Source organism: Temnothorax longispinosus, chromosome 12, assembly GCF_030848805.1.
Source record: "Temnothorax longispinosus isolate EJ_2023e chromosome 12, Tlon_JGU_v1, whole genome shotgun sequence".
Taxonomy (NCBI): domain Eukaryota; kingdom Metazoa; phylum Arthropoda; class Insecta; order Hymenoptera; family Formicidae; genus Temnothorax; species Temnothorax longispinosus.
Genome location: NC_092369.1, coordinates 2262178 through 2278657, shown reverse-complemented (window position 1 = coordinate 2278657; position 16480 = coordinate 2262178). Strand labels below are relative to the sequence as shown.

Genomic DNA, 16480 nt, shown 5'->3' with positions numbered 1-16480 from the left:
GCGATATATATGACTTTAATCGTTCTCAGAGCGATTTAACCCGGCCCAGTTGAAAACGCTATAAGTTAAACCGAAATTAAAGTTTAATTAATTTACATTGACAGAATGCACATGAGAGAGTTATATATTTTAGTAGGTATAAATTTCGTCTCTCAGTGTAAAAGATGTATTTTATGACAAAGGGAAATCGATTCGAAAGAGATAATTATTTTAAGGTGGTAGTTTCGTCTCCCTTCTGTAATCTAATAAAAAAATATACTTTTTAATTGTGACGAAGGAAAGTATATTAATATTCCAAAGTATATGATAGGTGCTTTTTATTTAGCAACACAAGTCGACACAAGCGTTTTGTCTTTTTCCAACATCTAGTGAACAACAAAGGCTATTCCGATATTTACCGTCAGTACTGAAAATCTATAGTTTACGTCACTAACGTCACCTATAGATTTTCAGTACTGGCAGTGAATATCGGAACGTAATAGCCAAAGGGAGCTTATTTCCAGCAAGCGACACAAGTGTCGTTTTGTTTTTTTGTTATGGCTTCTGCACATAGTAGCCAATAAACTTTTAGTTCTTACGGAAAAGCAACACGTTGATTGGCTACCGCGTCATTTCTTGCCGCGCGGCAAGCGTTTCCGCGTTCTGTGTGCAGAAGCCATTACTCATTGCCAAAAAAGAAAGATAAATCGACGTTGTGTCGACTTGTGTCGCTTTTGCTGGAAAGCTCCCAAAAATAGAGTGACGCTTGTGTTAACTTGTGTCGCTAAATGAAAAGCACCCATCAATTGGCAGAGATACTGTCTGGAGCAATGTTAAGGCCCCCGCACAATGAAAAATATAAGGAACAATTAAGGAACAGATATTATAGCCATTAGAAATAAGAAATCAGGAATAAAGCTGATGTAGCATTGGCTGCGTTCAGCCTATACTCCGCTAGCCTAGCAATCGTGAGCAGTCGCTCGTTTCCTCTCCTTTTAATCCATTGGGTCAAAGGAGAGGAAACGAGCGACTGCTCACGATTGCTAGGCTAGCGGAGTATCGGCTGAACGCACCCATTGGTCGCGTTCAGCAGACCAAGCCGCTGAGTAGCAGTCGAACGTGCGTGGCTCTTACTTTTAGAACCAACCAATCAACGCATAGTGTTGATAAGACGAACTCAACAGTTGTATCTGCTGAACGAGGCCATTAATACACGGTTTCCGATAGGTTAAAAATCTATTGCCTGTGTTATTCTTTATTTTTGTTGCTTGTATTTTTCATCGTGCATCCAACTTTATTCTTGATTCTTTAGCTCTAATCGCTAATCTGTTCGGGTCTAAGCAGAATGGCTGTCTCGGCAGTGTTTTATGCCTTAAGTCTTTGTCTTATGTAACGCACAATACTGTAACAGTATTGTGCGTTACATAAGACAAAGACTTAAGGCATAAAACATTGCCAAGACAGCCATTCTGCTTAGGCCCTTCCTTGTTCCTTATATTTTTCATTGTGCGGAGGCCTTTACGGAATTATATACTATCAAGACAATCAACGCATGCGCAACAATGATAGCTGGGGAATGAGGTAAAAATTACAAAAGTGAGAGAGAGAGGAAATTCACTAGCGTATCTACGATTTTATTTATCAAAATCTAGTAAAATCTGTTCATTTTTGTAATTTTTACTTTGTTTCAAGATACACACAATCGACCTCCAGAACTGCCTATCGACAAATTTTCGATTAATTCCAATGAATATTATAGTTAGGATAACGCACGAGACTTTCGTGAAATATACATGCTCGATGCGTGCGCATCACGTGACTATCATGCAGATACGTGTGTATATATATATATAGCAACAAAGGGCGCTAATATTAATAAATTACTTTACGCTTCTTGCTATTGTTCAAGTCAACAATAAGTCAAATGCATCGAATGTTCTATTAAACGCATGCCATTGATATTAATATTTCTATTATTTATCGTGTTTCTCGCGTGGTTTGCACGTAAACGAGAAATTCTCGTCGTTTCATATTCGTGTGACTAACGTAGTTAGTAGTATTTTCCTGATCGAAGTTGTACTACGTCGTAAGGTGCACGTGGCTGCACCACGCTTCGTCCGAAGACGTTGGAAAGAGAGAGAGAAACGGTGCAGATGGTGCAGAAGGTGTAGCTGCGGAATGGAAATGCGCAAGACAGGAAGCAGGTACGTGCCGAACGTCACTGCGCACGCGGGCGAGTTTCTTGTCGCGTTAGCGTCTCTATTACCGCGTTTATCATCGTTCCATGACCCATCAGATGGCCCTGGTCAACTTTAAAACGTAAGTTGTTCATTTCTGCTATTTTACGCCCGTACAACGTGCCGCCCGCGTGCAAAATGGCCCGTCGTGCACGCGGAACGTTCTCGATTATTCGGTGTCGTTCGCAGCCCACCGCGATCGCTCCCTCGGCGCGTGCGTTGCTAAAATCATCGCTCTTTGTTAGGCCTGACGTTCGCCCGTGCGTGTTATTCCCTGATAAATATATCACGGGAGTATATACGACAGCGGGGCTCGCTGCGTCTCGCCGATCGTGTTTGCCGCGATCGCCCGCGGTTAGATTCGCGTAAATTGCAGGCACGGATTTAACACAAGCGCTATATGTACGCATGTATTTGCACTTTGCGTGTCCTACCGAGAATGCGCGGTATCGATATATGCCATGGTACTCGTCTTCTTTTTGTTTTTCTAATTCAGCATGGTTCGCTTAACCGCGTTCTCGAACGTACATATTTTTTATCTGGCACGTCGAAAATTATCTTTTTCTCGCACAGACTGGCCGACTCGTTCGGGTGATAGAGCGTCAATTCGCGGGAGGGCGGACATTATGACGTTTTACAAAGTTTTCGTTAACCTTTGGTCATTACGCGAAAGATGCGGGGTCTTCAGCGACGAAAATACCCGACGGATATTTTATCGATTTAAATTAAAGTTTATTTTTTTTACGAAGGATATATGATCTCTCGTACAATTTTCATGTCTTTTATATCGCGCTTTTATTTATTTTAAGGGAATGCCGTGCAAATTAATTGCAATCTTTTCTAGGTGCATTGACATTTGCTAAATAATAATAACGAAACGGCCATTTCTTATGTGCGTCAAAATGTGTCGCGACTTAATGGTGTGAGAAGTTTGACTGTGCATAAATTACTCCTCTACTTTCTCCGCCATTGCGACATCGAGCGCGATTTAACGATTCGAAGTTCGGACAGTGGTCGATTAAGTTTTCATTCAAAGTAAGATCGAATGACACGAGAGCCACATGTACGGGACACTCGCGGCAGCAGCAGTTTGAGATGCATGGCTGACCTCGATTGTCGATACCTCTATAGGCCACCCTGCAGCTAGCGAAAATTTCCAAGAGATGTCTTGGGGACGTCGTAAAGACGTTTTAATGACATCTAAAAGACGTCTGAAGTCTTTTAGACGTTTTTGGAACGTCTTTTGGAAGCTTTCGCTAGGTTGTCAGATATACGCCGCCGTTGTGCGCGTGAAACGTGCGTGTAGCGAGAAGTCACGGCTTGGAGGTTAAATACGCGCGAATGATGTCGCGATGCAGCGAGGGTGACTTTTTTTTCGCGCTTAATAATATGGTTGGTAGTTGGTCGGGATTCGGGACTGTGTTACGGGTATCAAAGGAGGAGGACATCGATCAGCGGAATTCGGAGCAACTCCGTCGAATTGCGTATACGTTCGTTAGCAACATTGGGAAACTCGTTGGTATAAGGAGTGGCGCGAACTTTCTCAGCGAGATTGCCGTTCGCCGATAACTTCGCGTGTAAAGAATTGCTTATTAATCGCCCTAGCGAGAAGCAGGCGGGGAAACAGCGGTATTCCACCTTCGATTTATATCGATGTATCGCACACTCTACTCGATTTCGCTTCTCATTGGTCTGCGCGACATTCGCGGATAAAAATATCCCAGACAGCCACGCATGTCCAAAATCGGAATGAAAGACGTCTTAAAGACATAATTAGACATCGTACGAAATGATTTATAAAAGACGTCTTATGTCCCGATTTTGGACATGGTACTGGCTGGAACGCAACGTTGCTCCTCTTTCTTTCTTTAACGACTCTCGAGATGTAAGCTGTGTTTCCATATTCACTGCTAGTACTGAAAATCTATAGTTTACGTCACGTATACTATAAATTTTCAGCACTGACAGTGAATATGGGAACACAGCCGTAAGTCGGAATTTTGGCTCCCGAAGGCGAATGGAAAAGCGAATTTTCCCGTCGAATGTCGAGGTGCAGCTCGAAAATCGTTAAAGGGAGACGTTGAGAACCTTGATTTTTTGTCCGCGAGTGTAAACTCGGCGTCTTCGACGCCCTCTGCTTCCGACTCGGCTGTTTCCGTCTCGACACGTATCTAGATAATCAGTGTGTAGCGGACCGTAGCTTAAAAAAAAAATCTAAAACTACATCTGTATTGGTTAACTTAATATTGCACAGCCTGCTCTATCCCAAGGTTCAATTTCTTTCGTACGCGTTAAACGTGGTTAAAACGTGTCTGAATTTACGGCGAAAATACGGGCGGGCTGCCCACAGCGTACCGTATACTATCGATCGTATTTACGTAGTTGACGGTAAGCGAGCGAATTCGAAAGCTAATGTAACTCAATTTTTTTTAACTGAAAATTATATAAAGTTCCGTCGAAACGCGCCACTGGCGCATTTTCGTGAATGATATTAAATAAAATTATCGACCGCACGCGGTTAACGAGTACACGAGAGACCGCGCTCTTGCTGGAAGGGGAAGAGGAAGAGAGGGAAAGAGGGAGAGAGAGAGAGAGAAACAAAAGAAGTTTAGTCGCGAAGAACAGAACTAGCAGCGTAGAGTTATCTGTTATCGTTGCAATTTTGGTGAATTCGGCGGCGCTCTAGATACGGTAAAGTATAATCATTTGTTGCTCTGTCGTCGTCGCCGACACGGCTTATCTAGACGGATTTGCATGGATTTGCATATAAAGCGTGCACACGGGAAGATCGACCAATCGCGGGCTTAAAATAAAAGATGCCACATCGCGTGCTCTATACTAGTACGATGATATACATGCGCTCGAGATGTGTTTCTTTCTCGGAGCTGCACTCGGATGTACTTCGGGTGCACGACTGCACGGCGTTTATCGGATGCTCCGGAGTACGTGTTTCAAGAATCAAGCTGATGTTAAATGTTCGATCTTCGTGGGCGTTTTGGCGGCGGTGTGATTAACGATAATCGTTTCGCGGAAGTACGAGGAAACGCGAGCGTCCGAAGCATTTCGGGAACACCGGGAATGGACCGACCTCTCCGTTTCTTTCTCGCTTGAAGACGCGGGGAGATGTTCGTTTCGCTCCGAGAGAGTTTATAAGAGAGCGGCGGGAGGGAAAAGGTAACAAAGGACCGTATTTATGTATATCTTATTGTGTCGCGCGGAGAAGCAGTTCGAGACGCAGTTCGATTGACACGCGGGTATCAATACTGTCAATTTATTTAGTTCCCGCGATCGAGATGTAGAAATCACGCATCTCCGATCGATTGCGTATGAATCGATCGCCTGCCAGCTGACGTTTGAAAACACGGTGTTACACACTGTACGGGTATATACATGTTTAACCATATATGTATAATATACATATATAATATGTATATATAGATTGAGCATTCCGCGGGGTGTAATCATGGCTATATAGCTTTCCCACTCTAGCTCGAGTCGATATGGCCGCAGCGTAGCGTCGTAGAGAGAACCGAGACTTTATCCCACGAGTGGAAATCCGATGAACACAATATGTCTCAAATCGGGACATAAGACGTCTTAAAGACGTCATATCACGAGATGTCTTTAGGACGTCGTATGTCTCGATTTGAGACATGCGTGTTGTCTGGGGACCTTCATCCCAGACAGAACAGAAAGTCACAATTTAACTTTATTGTGACTTGCTGTTCTATCTGGCGCTTCTACTAAATTCTACTAAACGCTCGGTATATTAATTCGCCGACCGTATCGCTGGCATTTGTAAAATGTAATCGATGCGAGTTGTCGTGATTTTTCTTTGTAAAAGCGTTCGCGCGAGAAGCACTACGTCGTAAAGATATTTTCTCTCTCTCTCTTTCAGTGAACATAATGTCTCAAATTGGGAAATAAGACGTCTTAAAGATATAATATGTCATTAACATTAGAACGATTAGAACTATCGAAGATTAATCTAGATTTATTTCTATCGAAGAAATTTAAAAAAAAAAAAGAAAAGAGAAGACAAATGAATAAAATCATCTATGTAATTTCAACAAAAGTCAAGGAAAATTTCAGAAATTAAGATGTTTTAAAAAATAAGTACCTAATAAATTATTTAAAAAATGTCAAATGGGTCATTTTGACGCTGTTGGTAGCTCTAGTGTTAAGATGTCTCAAAGACGTCTTAATGATGTCTTGAAGACGTCATCTCCCGATTTGAGACATACGTGTTGATAATGAATAAACGCGCGATAAATAAGATCAACGCGATCGTATCGATCCGTACGTTCGGCGATCGCGAAACGATCCGCGCGGGGATGGGGAATGGTGGGATTGTGGGACGGGGAACTGTGGCCGGGGTACGGGGGACGGGGGACGGGACAAATCGCTTAATTCGAAAAAAAAAAAAAAAAAAAAAAACTGTCGGGAAAGCGACGTCGGAAAGAACGTTGGCGGCGCTGGGGCGGCGCCGATTGGCCGGCGCGACTGCATCCGTTCACTGTGCGGCTTGCGGCGACCAATGGGAGGCGCGCTGCCGCGCCGTCGCCACTGCGCGTGCGGCCTATGGGGACTAGCTGTGGCGTACGGGCGACCAAGGGCTCGAACGCTCAAAAGGAGTGTGCGGATATTTTTGTGTTAAAAGTTACGCGAGCGGCGTGTACGAATCGCTCACGGTTCGTAGACAGTTAGACACGCGGGGAAAACGCCGACCGGGCTATTGCGTGCCCCGCGCGAATCGCCGCCGCGGCATCGGGCCGCGCGTCCGTTATCCCGAAAAGTGCCGTGCCGCAACGCGCGTCGTGCCCCCTTCGGTCGACGAGCGACTCCGAGCGATGCGCGACGGCCGACTCGCCGAGTTTCGCGTTTGAATAGGAAAAACTGGCGAGCTCTCCTCGCCCCCGGCTGGCGGGACACGCGAAACGTTCGCCGTCGTCTCGCCCACGGTGAATTTCAGTGAATTTCAAAGCGTGAAAAGTGACGTTGGAACGTGACTGCCGTAAACCACGGACACCGACGGTTCGGCGCGCCATTTAAAATCGTGAACGCGATCGTTCTCGACGAGTGTGTCTCGCTCGGGCGTCTCCGAGGTGCGAATTCACGCGATAAGCACCTTCGCCCTACGTCCGCGCTTTTTCGCAGACGGAGAATCTCGATTCTCCGCGAATTATGTAACTGGCACCGACGCCGATATGCCGATGATAAACGCTACGCCCGCTAGGTTCGTAAAGTTGCACTGGGTCTTTAGGGGAAAAAGAAAAGTGTCGTGTATTGTGTATTAGTCTTTGTCTAGCACCCTGCCTGTTTACCGAGACTGAATGACGATGGAACGTTATTACGTTGCGATTTATTTCATGATTTTACGAGACTTTATCCAAACTGATCGGGCGAAATAATTTGTTGTGGTGCGCGTAATTGTTTAATTATACGAGAAGATATAACGTCTACATCATCAGATAATGTCGTGCATTTTCAAGCTTCACATTTTTCACTTTTTGTCTCGAACAGAACAAAGTTTGCCGAATTATGATAACTCATGAATTTTAGTTTACTTTTTTTTTTTAATGTCGTTCTGCACTGGATATACGATAAGACACTTTTAATGATGAAGGGGTGATACACATTTTGACCATCACTTACTCTCTGTTGACAGAATGGAAGAGGAAATAGTGGTAGACGATATTGATGAAAATAGTACTGCAGATACGCAGCATAGTGATGGTACGACTACACCCGTAATGCCACTGCTGTACATCCAACAAAATAAAGTACGTTCTACTCTATCGCCAAGCATAAATCAAAATCTTGTTTCACCTAGCACCCAACTCGCTGCCATTATTAATCCGGTTAATAACCAGGTAATTATTGAAAGCATGGTGCACAGTACGTGTGCTGTGATGGGTTGCTCCATATCTTGCTTAACCCTGATGGCTTTGTACTTTGTGATTTATATAGCAAAGTTGAGAACCTTTCTACGTAGATTACAGTTATATCAATGTTTGTAGCCTGTATCTCTTACATAAGCGTTTTAATATAATGGGGGAATATGTAGTATCATATGGGTGATTGTGGAACGTACAAGCGGTTTGCTTACAATAACCTAAAATTAAATATACATATTTTAATGCATTCCATATTTCATATATCTATATATATGTATATAGCATATATATATATACAATATATATATGCATATAGGTGAGAGTAGATATTATTGGATAAGGCATTGTTGGAACAAAAAGTAGCAGTTCTAAATACAAGTCATATTCAGTATACATATATATAGGTCTTGTAGCCTTACAAGGTGTGTGTAGGTGGTAGCAGTGTGATGAGTGGTGAATCTGTGCATCTCTCAGTAAATGTAAATATAGATTTAGTCAACAGAAGTATGAATCTTCAGTGAGAATCAAGTCAAAGATGTGTATAAATAAAATTAATTCTCTTGTTGAGAAAACATATTTAAATGCTTATAATTGTTGAATTTTATAGTACTTTATATGATATCTGTGCTATCTTATCGTGCGAAGTACATTGACAAATAAAAAGTGAATATTGAATTAGTTTAGTGTTATTTGTAATAAATATGGACGTTATGTAAAAATTCTCATATTTGAATACTTTTGAAGTTCAGTTTTGGACAAAATTGTGGCTTTTAACGTTTACTACCAGTTTTAGACGACGAGTCCATTAAACTTTTATTCTAGATTGTATTCGATAAAATAAGAGGTATTTCCGTTTGTTCTTTTTCGAAGACTTTCCTAAACTGGTGCACATTGGTGCAATAAGTTAAAGTGAAACGAAATATACTTGTCTCATTATAACTTATTGCACCAATATTCATCGGTTCAAAAAAGTTTTTCGGAAAAGAACAGACTTAACTTAACTTTTATTCTAGATTGTGACTGGACAAAATAAAGTATTTATACAAGGACCAAGTCAGGTAGCTACGTCTCAGAGTAAACAACACATCGTCATTCATCGTCCAATAAATACTGTGAGCACTGCGGCGACTTCACAGGCTCAAAAACACATTTTACTTAGAAAGTCGACATCTACTGCTCAGATAGTACCCTTGAATACAACGCAAGGAAATCAAACCAATGCGCAAGTGGGAAAGCATACATTTGCATATCTAGGAACTCTCATTAAGCCTAACAAGTCACGAGAATCTGTCGTTATACCTGCAGGTAAGGAATTTTTGTATTTTACAAATAGCTACTTTACAATTTGTCAATTTATATAATATAAAAAAACCTAATACTTGATATATCAAATACCGATTACATTTTGGTCGAGGACTGCGCATTTACTTATTTAGTGTTGTATTCTAATAGGGGCTCTAACACCAACTCAGATAACTAAGCCCAAATTAGTAATTACTCCAGTAATATCGCAATTAGCTCAATCCACAAGTACTACAAGCTCTCAGAGTCAACCTCCTAAACACATGGCGAATTTAATATTGCCAGTGAACATTCCCCAGCAAAGTTGCAGCACAAAACCTAGCATGTTCAATCTAAAAATCAATAATGGTCAACTGAGCACAGAGAGCAAAGGTACCATAACAGGTATAGAAATAAATTTCTAATTAGCATAATTATTTGGTATATTACTTTGAAGTAAAAATATAAAATATTTTTATTGCGTTGCGCAATGTAGTGTTACGTGAGTCAAAAACGACAAACTCAACGACACATCCTCCACCGCTACATCCAATAGCAAAAATGAGTCTTTTAAATGCAAATAAGGGTAATTCTAATTCCATAGACAGTATAAAAATTACTGAAAACCCAGATTCAGCTGTTATCACGCCAATTCCGAAGAAGGAAGATAATCAACCGGAAAAGCGAAAAAAGACAATTAGCAACATATTACGAGGTTCTACTGAGAAACGGTTGAAGAAGCAGAATATCCCAAAATCTCCTCAAGACAGTCTGGCTGATGCCAATTACGCATTGAGCAGTCCAGAGTGTGAACAAGACAAAGATAAGAAGGCTCACAATGATGATGACATTACGTTAATAAAAGTTATTCCTAGTGAGGATAAAGTTCCAAAACTTAATACGAATATAGATGATGATATAAAAATTGAAATAATTAAAACTCCAACGAATGTTGAAACAGTGCCAGACAATAAGAGTGAAGCAAAGAGTAACAATTATGAGGAGACAAAAGAACAGTTGAATACTCTGAATCAGAACAATACGAATTTTGATGCAACTAAAGTTTTAGATTGGAAAGATGGTGTCGGTACTTTACCTGGAAGTAACTTACAGGTAAAGGAAATATATATAGTAACATTAATTTAAAAACACAAGTGTGTACATATAGCAAGATTGAATATTTTTATTGAATACTTTCGTTATTTAGTTTTTTTTACATATTTTTTATAGTTTCGTATGAATGAATTTGGCATCATGGAAGTAGTAGATGAAGATGAGAGTAATAAACAGAATAAGGACGGTATTGGTGACAAAGAAAATGTATGTTTAACACAAAATTCCTCAAAGACCAGCCCAGGAATCGTTAATAATACTAATGTCGAGAAAAAAGGTGATTAACCAATAGTATGTTCTGATAAATAATTTAGATATAAATATCTACACGTTACTATAATGAAACACATTTAATTTAGCTGAGGATAGAAAATCTAGATCGGTAAGTGCAGATACCGTGTATCATTGTGAAGCTTGTGGATGTTACGGATTGGCTGCTGAATTTGAAAGTCCAATATCGTGTAGTCCTTCCTGCACAGAAGTGATAGAGGCTAAAAAACAATCTGCAAATCGAAAGGACAAGGATCTAAAGTATGTATTTTATATATAAATCTCAATGTATAATAATTAAGAAATTATAAGACTTATTCACATGATTGTTTGTACAGGGAAGTGCGCATGAAAAAGAAACGCAAAAGGTTATTACAAGAACCACAATGGCCAAAGGAGATGGATGAAAGGTCTGATGAAAAGACACATGATAAAATAAAATTGGAGATGGATGAGGAAAAAGACGCGATAGCGGGTATGGATGATGAGATCCAAGGAGATTCCTCAGAATCGAAGGTAAATTAAATGTAGTAGTTAAAATATTAAATTAAATTAAATTGAACGTGTTAAAAATTATACATGTTAACTTAATTTTTTAATCTCATTTTATATGCAGTATCCTTGGCAAAGAGGAAAGCTAGGTTTTTCATGGCCGAAGTATCTTGAACATTGTAAAGCAAAAGCGGCGCCTGTTAAGTTATTCAAAGATGCCTTTCCCTACAGTAAAAATCATTTTAGAGTTGGAATGAAATTGGAAGGTATAGATCCGGAACATCCTTCTCGATATTGTGTTCTGACTATTGCCGAGGTTGTAGGTAAGTCATTAAAGACCATGTACATACTACAGTACATATTACAACATGAAATTTATGAGATATATAACGTTATTTAGGTTATCGAATGCGTTTGCATTTCGACGGTTATCCAGAAAATTATGATTTCTGGATAAATGCAGATAGCATGAATATATTTCCCGCCGGTTGGTCTGAGAAAAACGGCAAAAAATTAAATCCACCAAAGGGTTATACATCTGGAACTTTTAATTGGAATGCATATCTAAAAATCTGTAAAGCGTCTGTAGCAGCGAAGAATCTATTTCCGAATAAAGGCGCGCTCCAAACCGTCTTTACCACAGGATTTCGCGTGGGCATGAAGTTAGAGGCAGTGGATAGGAAGCATTCTTCATTACTTTGCGTCGCTAGCATAGCAGGTTTAATGGATTCTCGAATATTAGTCCATTTCGATTCTTGGGACGAGGTGTATGATTACTGGGCTGACGCAAGTTCGCCATATATTCATCCTGTCGGATGGTCTCATCACAATGGACGCGTCCTGATGCCACCGAATAGTAAGAAATTTGAAATTAACGCATTACAATATATCACAGGCCTGTCTAACTCGCGGCCCTCGTGAGCTACTCGTGGCTCTTTCCCCTACCTCGGAGCTCGGGCTCGATTCCCCCACTCTTCGACGGCTTGTTCTTATGGCTATTGCACATAGGACGCAGAAATGCTTGACACACGGCAAGAAGCGATGTAGTCAATAAACTTCGGGTTCTTACGGAAAAGCGGCACGTTGATTGGCTACCGCGTCGCTCTTTGCGGCGCGACAAGCGTTTCCGGATTCTGGGTGGAGAAGCCAATAGCTTTGTCTTATGAACATGTGCGTTTTATAAAATATTGCTTACTGCTTCTATGTTACGACGCATATGTAAAAGGGCATTGTAACTTGTATTATTGTCTGAAGAAGTCGTATAACACATAGCGAGATATTATTAATACTATACTGCTTTATGCGTAAATAAGAACATTTACGACACGACGCAGCATCAAGCTACATCGGTTGTTACGGAAAAACGTGGAAAGTCCGAAGCGGTAGGCGTGAGATCGGCTTCTTCGTTCCTGGCGGTTAGACAGGCCTGATATATCGTATTTACTTATATTGTTCCACACGTAATTGTAATATTTATGATTAGATTATAAGGATCCTAAATCTTTCACTTGGGATATGTATCTGAGAGAAACCGGCTCAGTGGCTGCTCCGGCAAGGGCATTTAAACAACGTCCACCATGTGCGTTTAAACGTGGTATGAAATTAGAAGCGGTAGATAAGCGGGTTCCACAGCTAATCAGAGTGGCAACGGTCGAGGATGTAAAAGACCACCTGTTTGTATCGATTGCACTTGTTTTCTAAGTATCTTTATTTTGCGGGATAATAATTATATATATTTTTATGTAGATTAAAGATAAAATTCGATGGCTGGCCTGATAATCATGCCTATTGGGTTGACGACGATTCACCTGACATTCATCCTGTGGGCTGGTGTGCAAAAACTGGTCATCCACTGGAACCACCACTTAGTAAGCTAGCTTATTTTACATTTCGTATATTATAATTTCCACGTGCAATGTGATTTATTTTCATTATTGCGTAGCACCCGATAATCTGAATGATCGACCGGAATGTGGCACATACGGCTGCCGAGGTATAGGACATGTAAGAGGACCTAAATTTCTAACACATAATTCAGCATCAGGTTGTCCGTATTCTCCCCAAAATCTAAATAAATCGGGTCAGATGCCTGATAGACTCAACTTGTCGAAAAACCACGACTCTCACGAAGCCTATGATTATGAGGGGGAGATACAGGAAAAAATAAAACTAGAGAAGACTGACCGAATAAAGATAGAAAAGCCTGAGAAGTCCGATAAACTTTTGTTCTCAGATGATGGAATGTTAATGATCGAAAAAGAGATTAAGCAGGAAGATGGAGATTCATCGGATAAGAATGACAAATCTGAAAATAGATCGGAAAATTCAGACAAGTATGTTGTATATAGCATATAACACTATCAATATAGCGAATAATTGTGAAATAATCGTTACTTATTTATATCATTTTGCCGTTTCAGATCCAACAAGTTTAAGAATCTCCACAGCGATGGACAAACGGATGATGATGAAATTTCGAGAAAACGGAAGAAAAGGTGTGTTACTGAAATCATAAAAGCGAATTTCTCTCATGTCTAATCATACTCGCATAATATTACAATTCAACGAGTTAATATATTTTCAGACATCCAAATTCGGAAGAGTCTTTGTTTACCGTTTCCAATGTTACGTATGGCGATCTTCATTGGAGTAGTACCACCGCATATGCTGCAAATATACCGGTCAAGCAATTGCGTAAAGAGTTGTATCAATCTGTATATAATCCGGGATATAATCCTCTGCCGAATGCACCACATATATGGGCGAAACATAGCAATGCCTTAAATAGAGTAGTATCAAGGCAGACTACGAATCCGCGACGATGGTCTAATGAAGAAGTGATCAAATTTATACAGAGCATGCCTAATTGTGCCGAAGCTGGAAATGTCTTTAGGCAGAACGTAAGTTTTAAAGAAAGTACAATTATATCAAGTCAACAATTAGCTCAAGTAACTAATTGTATATGTTATTATTGCAGAATATCGATGGCGAGGCATTTTTAATGTTGACTCAAGAGGATTTGGTATCAGTACTACGTTTGCGACTCGGACCTGCGATTAAGTTGTACAATAGTATAGTTTTGCTACGTCAGAAAGCATCATAAATTAAATGCGAGCGAAACATGTTTCATTGACTGGCGAATGATATGAGGCAGCTGCGTTATGATGGAATATATCGCCTATAATTTATTTAAAATATCAAGGAAATTTAATCTATATTTTTTTTGTCAATAAATTTCAGAATTGTATCTTCTTAAACAGGCAGACGAACAAGAAGGAAACGAATAAGATTCATGCAAACGGATACTCGCAAGTGCTTGGTTCTGAAATATTTGTCTAAAATTTTTTGTTTAAATCGACAAGAGAAAATCGGTAGAAAGAGAGAGAGAAAGAAAGAATTATTGCAAAATTGATAATGCTTACATGACACATTTTAATTTGACAATTCTTTGAATCCTGCAATGGGACAAATTCAGTGCTGTACGCATTGCTCGAAGTACTTACGACATGATACGACATAATTTTTCGTATAAGATGAGTGTATTGAATCGTGTACAAATGTAAATATTGTTTTAATTATTAGGTATTGTAATAAAAATACTTATGCAAATCTTTTCACCTAATCCGTGTCGAGTATTTCTGAATTTCAAAACCAAGCGTATTTCCCATAAAAAAACTCGCGTCATTAACGGGACAAGATTCTAAGACGTATAGGCTTCTGTTTTAAAATAATTAAATTATTGCGATTTGCAGTACGTCGACACTCAAAACTCCGAGAATCGCAATATTCCCTACGTCTTCCATTTCAAGTTACAATCAGTCATTAAACACGCGATCGTGACTTATTACAGATTTGAATATTATTCGACTCGTATTTCTCGCTTTTGTTAAATTTGAAAACTCTATCACACACGAAATATATATTAGTGGAGTTTTTCTCGCGACGAGATAAAAAGCGTTTGCTGCAACGCATATATGTACAACGAATGTATCAAACTCGCTATAACATATATTGTTCTGCAATTTATATTTTATACGTTTGTGTTGATTACATATATTTTGTAATAATTCATTATATTTTCAGAAACAATTTTCGAATTTTATTTCTACGTTCAAGGATAGTCTTCGAGTTTCAGATTTGCTTTTAGACATTTATTTCTAGATTTTTAGATATATGTAACAAATATCATCCACTTGAAGCATTTGAAGTTGTTCCCAGACAACACGCATGTCTAAAAGATGTCGTAAAGACGTCTTAAGATGTCTTTGATACGTACATATGTCTAAAAGTTATCTTTAAAGATGTCTTTACGATGTTTTTTAAACATGCGTGCATGATGTTGTCTAGGTTTACTTCGTGGTTTTAACTTTATATGTCAATTTTTAAGTTTTTTGCTCATGCACAATCAGAGGAATAATTAAGAAACAATAAGGAATTAAACATAGAGAGAATTCCGCGTGTCTAGAAAAAAATAGAGAAGACCGTGTCTTAAAAAAATACGCGATTATGATTCTTTCTACCTTGTTCCTAGCTTATTCCACAATTCTTCTCATTGTGCATGAGCCCATCCGCCTGAAGTTGACTCATTTCGAGTTCGATAACTTGGCTGCGAATGTTTCGCAACGTTGGCACCTACTTGTGACCCTGATAAATTTTGAATTGTCATTCGTCATTAGCTAGGCACTGTAGAAGGTCCAAGAAGGTCGGACGTTCGCGCATCGGGATGACGTGTATAGTAGACGATGTCGGGTCGCGATTCCGTCGCATTGTCGCACATATCAACATCTCGAAATCCGCGTACCCGGAATCATTCGAGATCCTCCTTTATCGATGTACGATCGCCAGGTGTACGTATACGCTGTCTTTTTCTAATTATTCGCATTGAATTATTTATATACATTTTTGTCGTTAAAGGATCGGTTTGACCATCTCCGATTAACTGATGCAACCTTCGATTAAACTTGCTCTTCGTCTCTTTCTAATGCTTATTTTTACCAACGTAAATTAACTTTAATCTCGGTTTAACTTTACTTTTTTTATCTTTTCTTAGTTCTGAAAATTAGAAAAAGATGAAAAGTATTATAAGTTAAACCGAGATTAAAGTTAATCTACCTTAAGGACCAGTTTCACAAGTGTCGGTTAACTTTTAATCTTAAATTAGATTAACTCACTCTTCGTCTTTTTCTAAGGGGGACGTTAGAAGGAGGCAAA

The 16480-nt window shown here is 39.7% G+C and overlaps 1 protein-coding gene across 13 annotated transcripts; it reads left to right on the top strand.

Annotated features, from left to right (window-relative positions):
• The first annotated feature begins 2193 nt into the window (after positions 1–2193).
• L(3)mbt (lethal (3) malignant brain tumor) lies at positions 2194–14891 on the top strand. Of its 13 annotated transcripts, none has more exons than XM_071794923.1 (16): positions 2194–2298; positions 7885–7999; positions 9127–9418; positions 9566–9799; positions 9891–10507; positions 10625–10784; positions 10867–11038; positions 11116–11293; positions 11394–11592; positions 11670–12125; positions 12753–12942; positions 13016–13137; positions 13212–13602; positions 13690–13764; positions 13854–14169; positions 14247–14891. In XM_071794923.1, the coding sequence occupies exons 1-16, from the start codon at positions 2264–2266 to the stop codon at positions 14370–14372; spliced, it is 3678 nt and encodes a 1225-aa protein (XP_071651024.1). In that variant the 5' UTR covers positions 2194–2263; the 3' UTR covers positions 14373–14891. The 13 variants fall into 13 exon arrangements, with proteins under 13 accessions (XP_071651024.1, XP_071651016.1, XP_071651019.1 ...); XM_071794915.1 differs by having other exon boundaries at positions 7885–8089; XM_071794918.1 differs by lacking the exon at positions 2194–2298 and adding an exon at positions 3730–3845 and having other exon boundaries at positions 7885–8089.
• The last annotated feature ends 1589 nt before the right edge of the window (positions 14892–16480 follow it).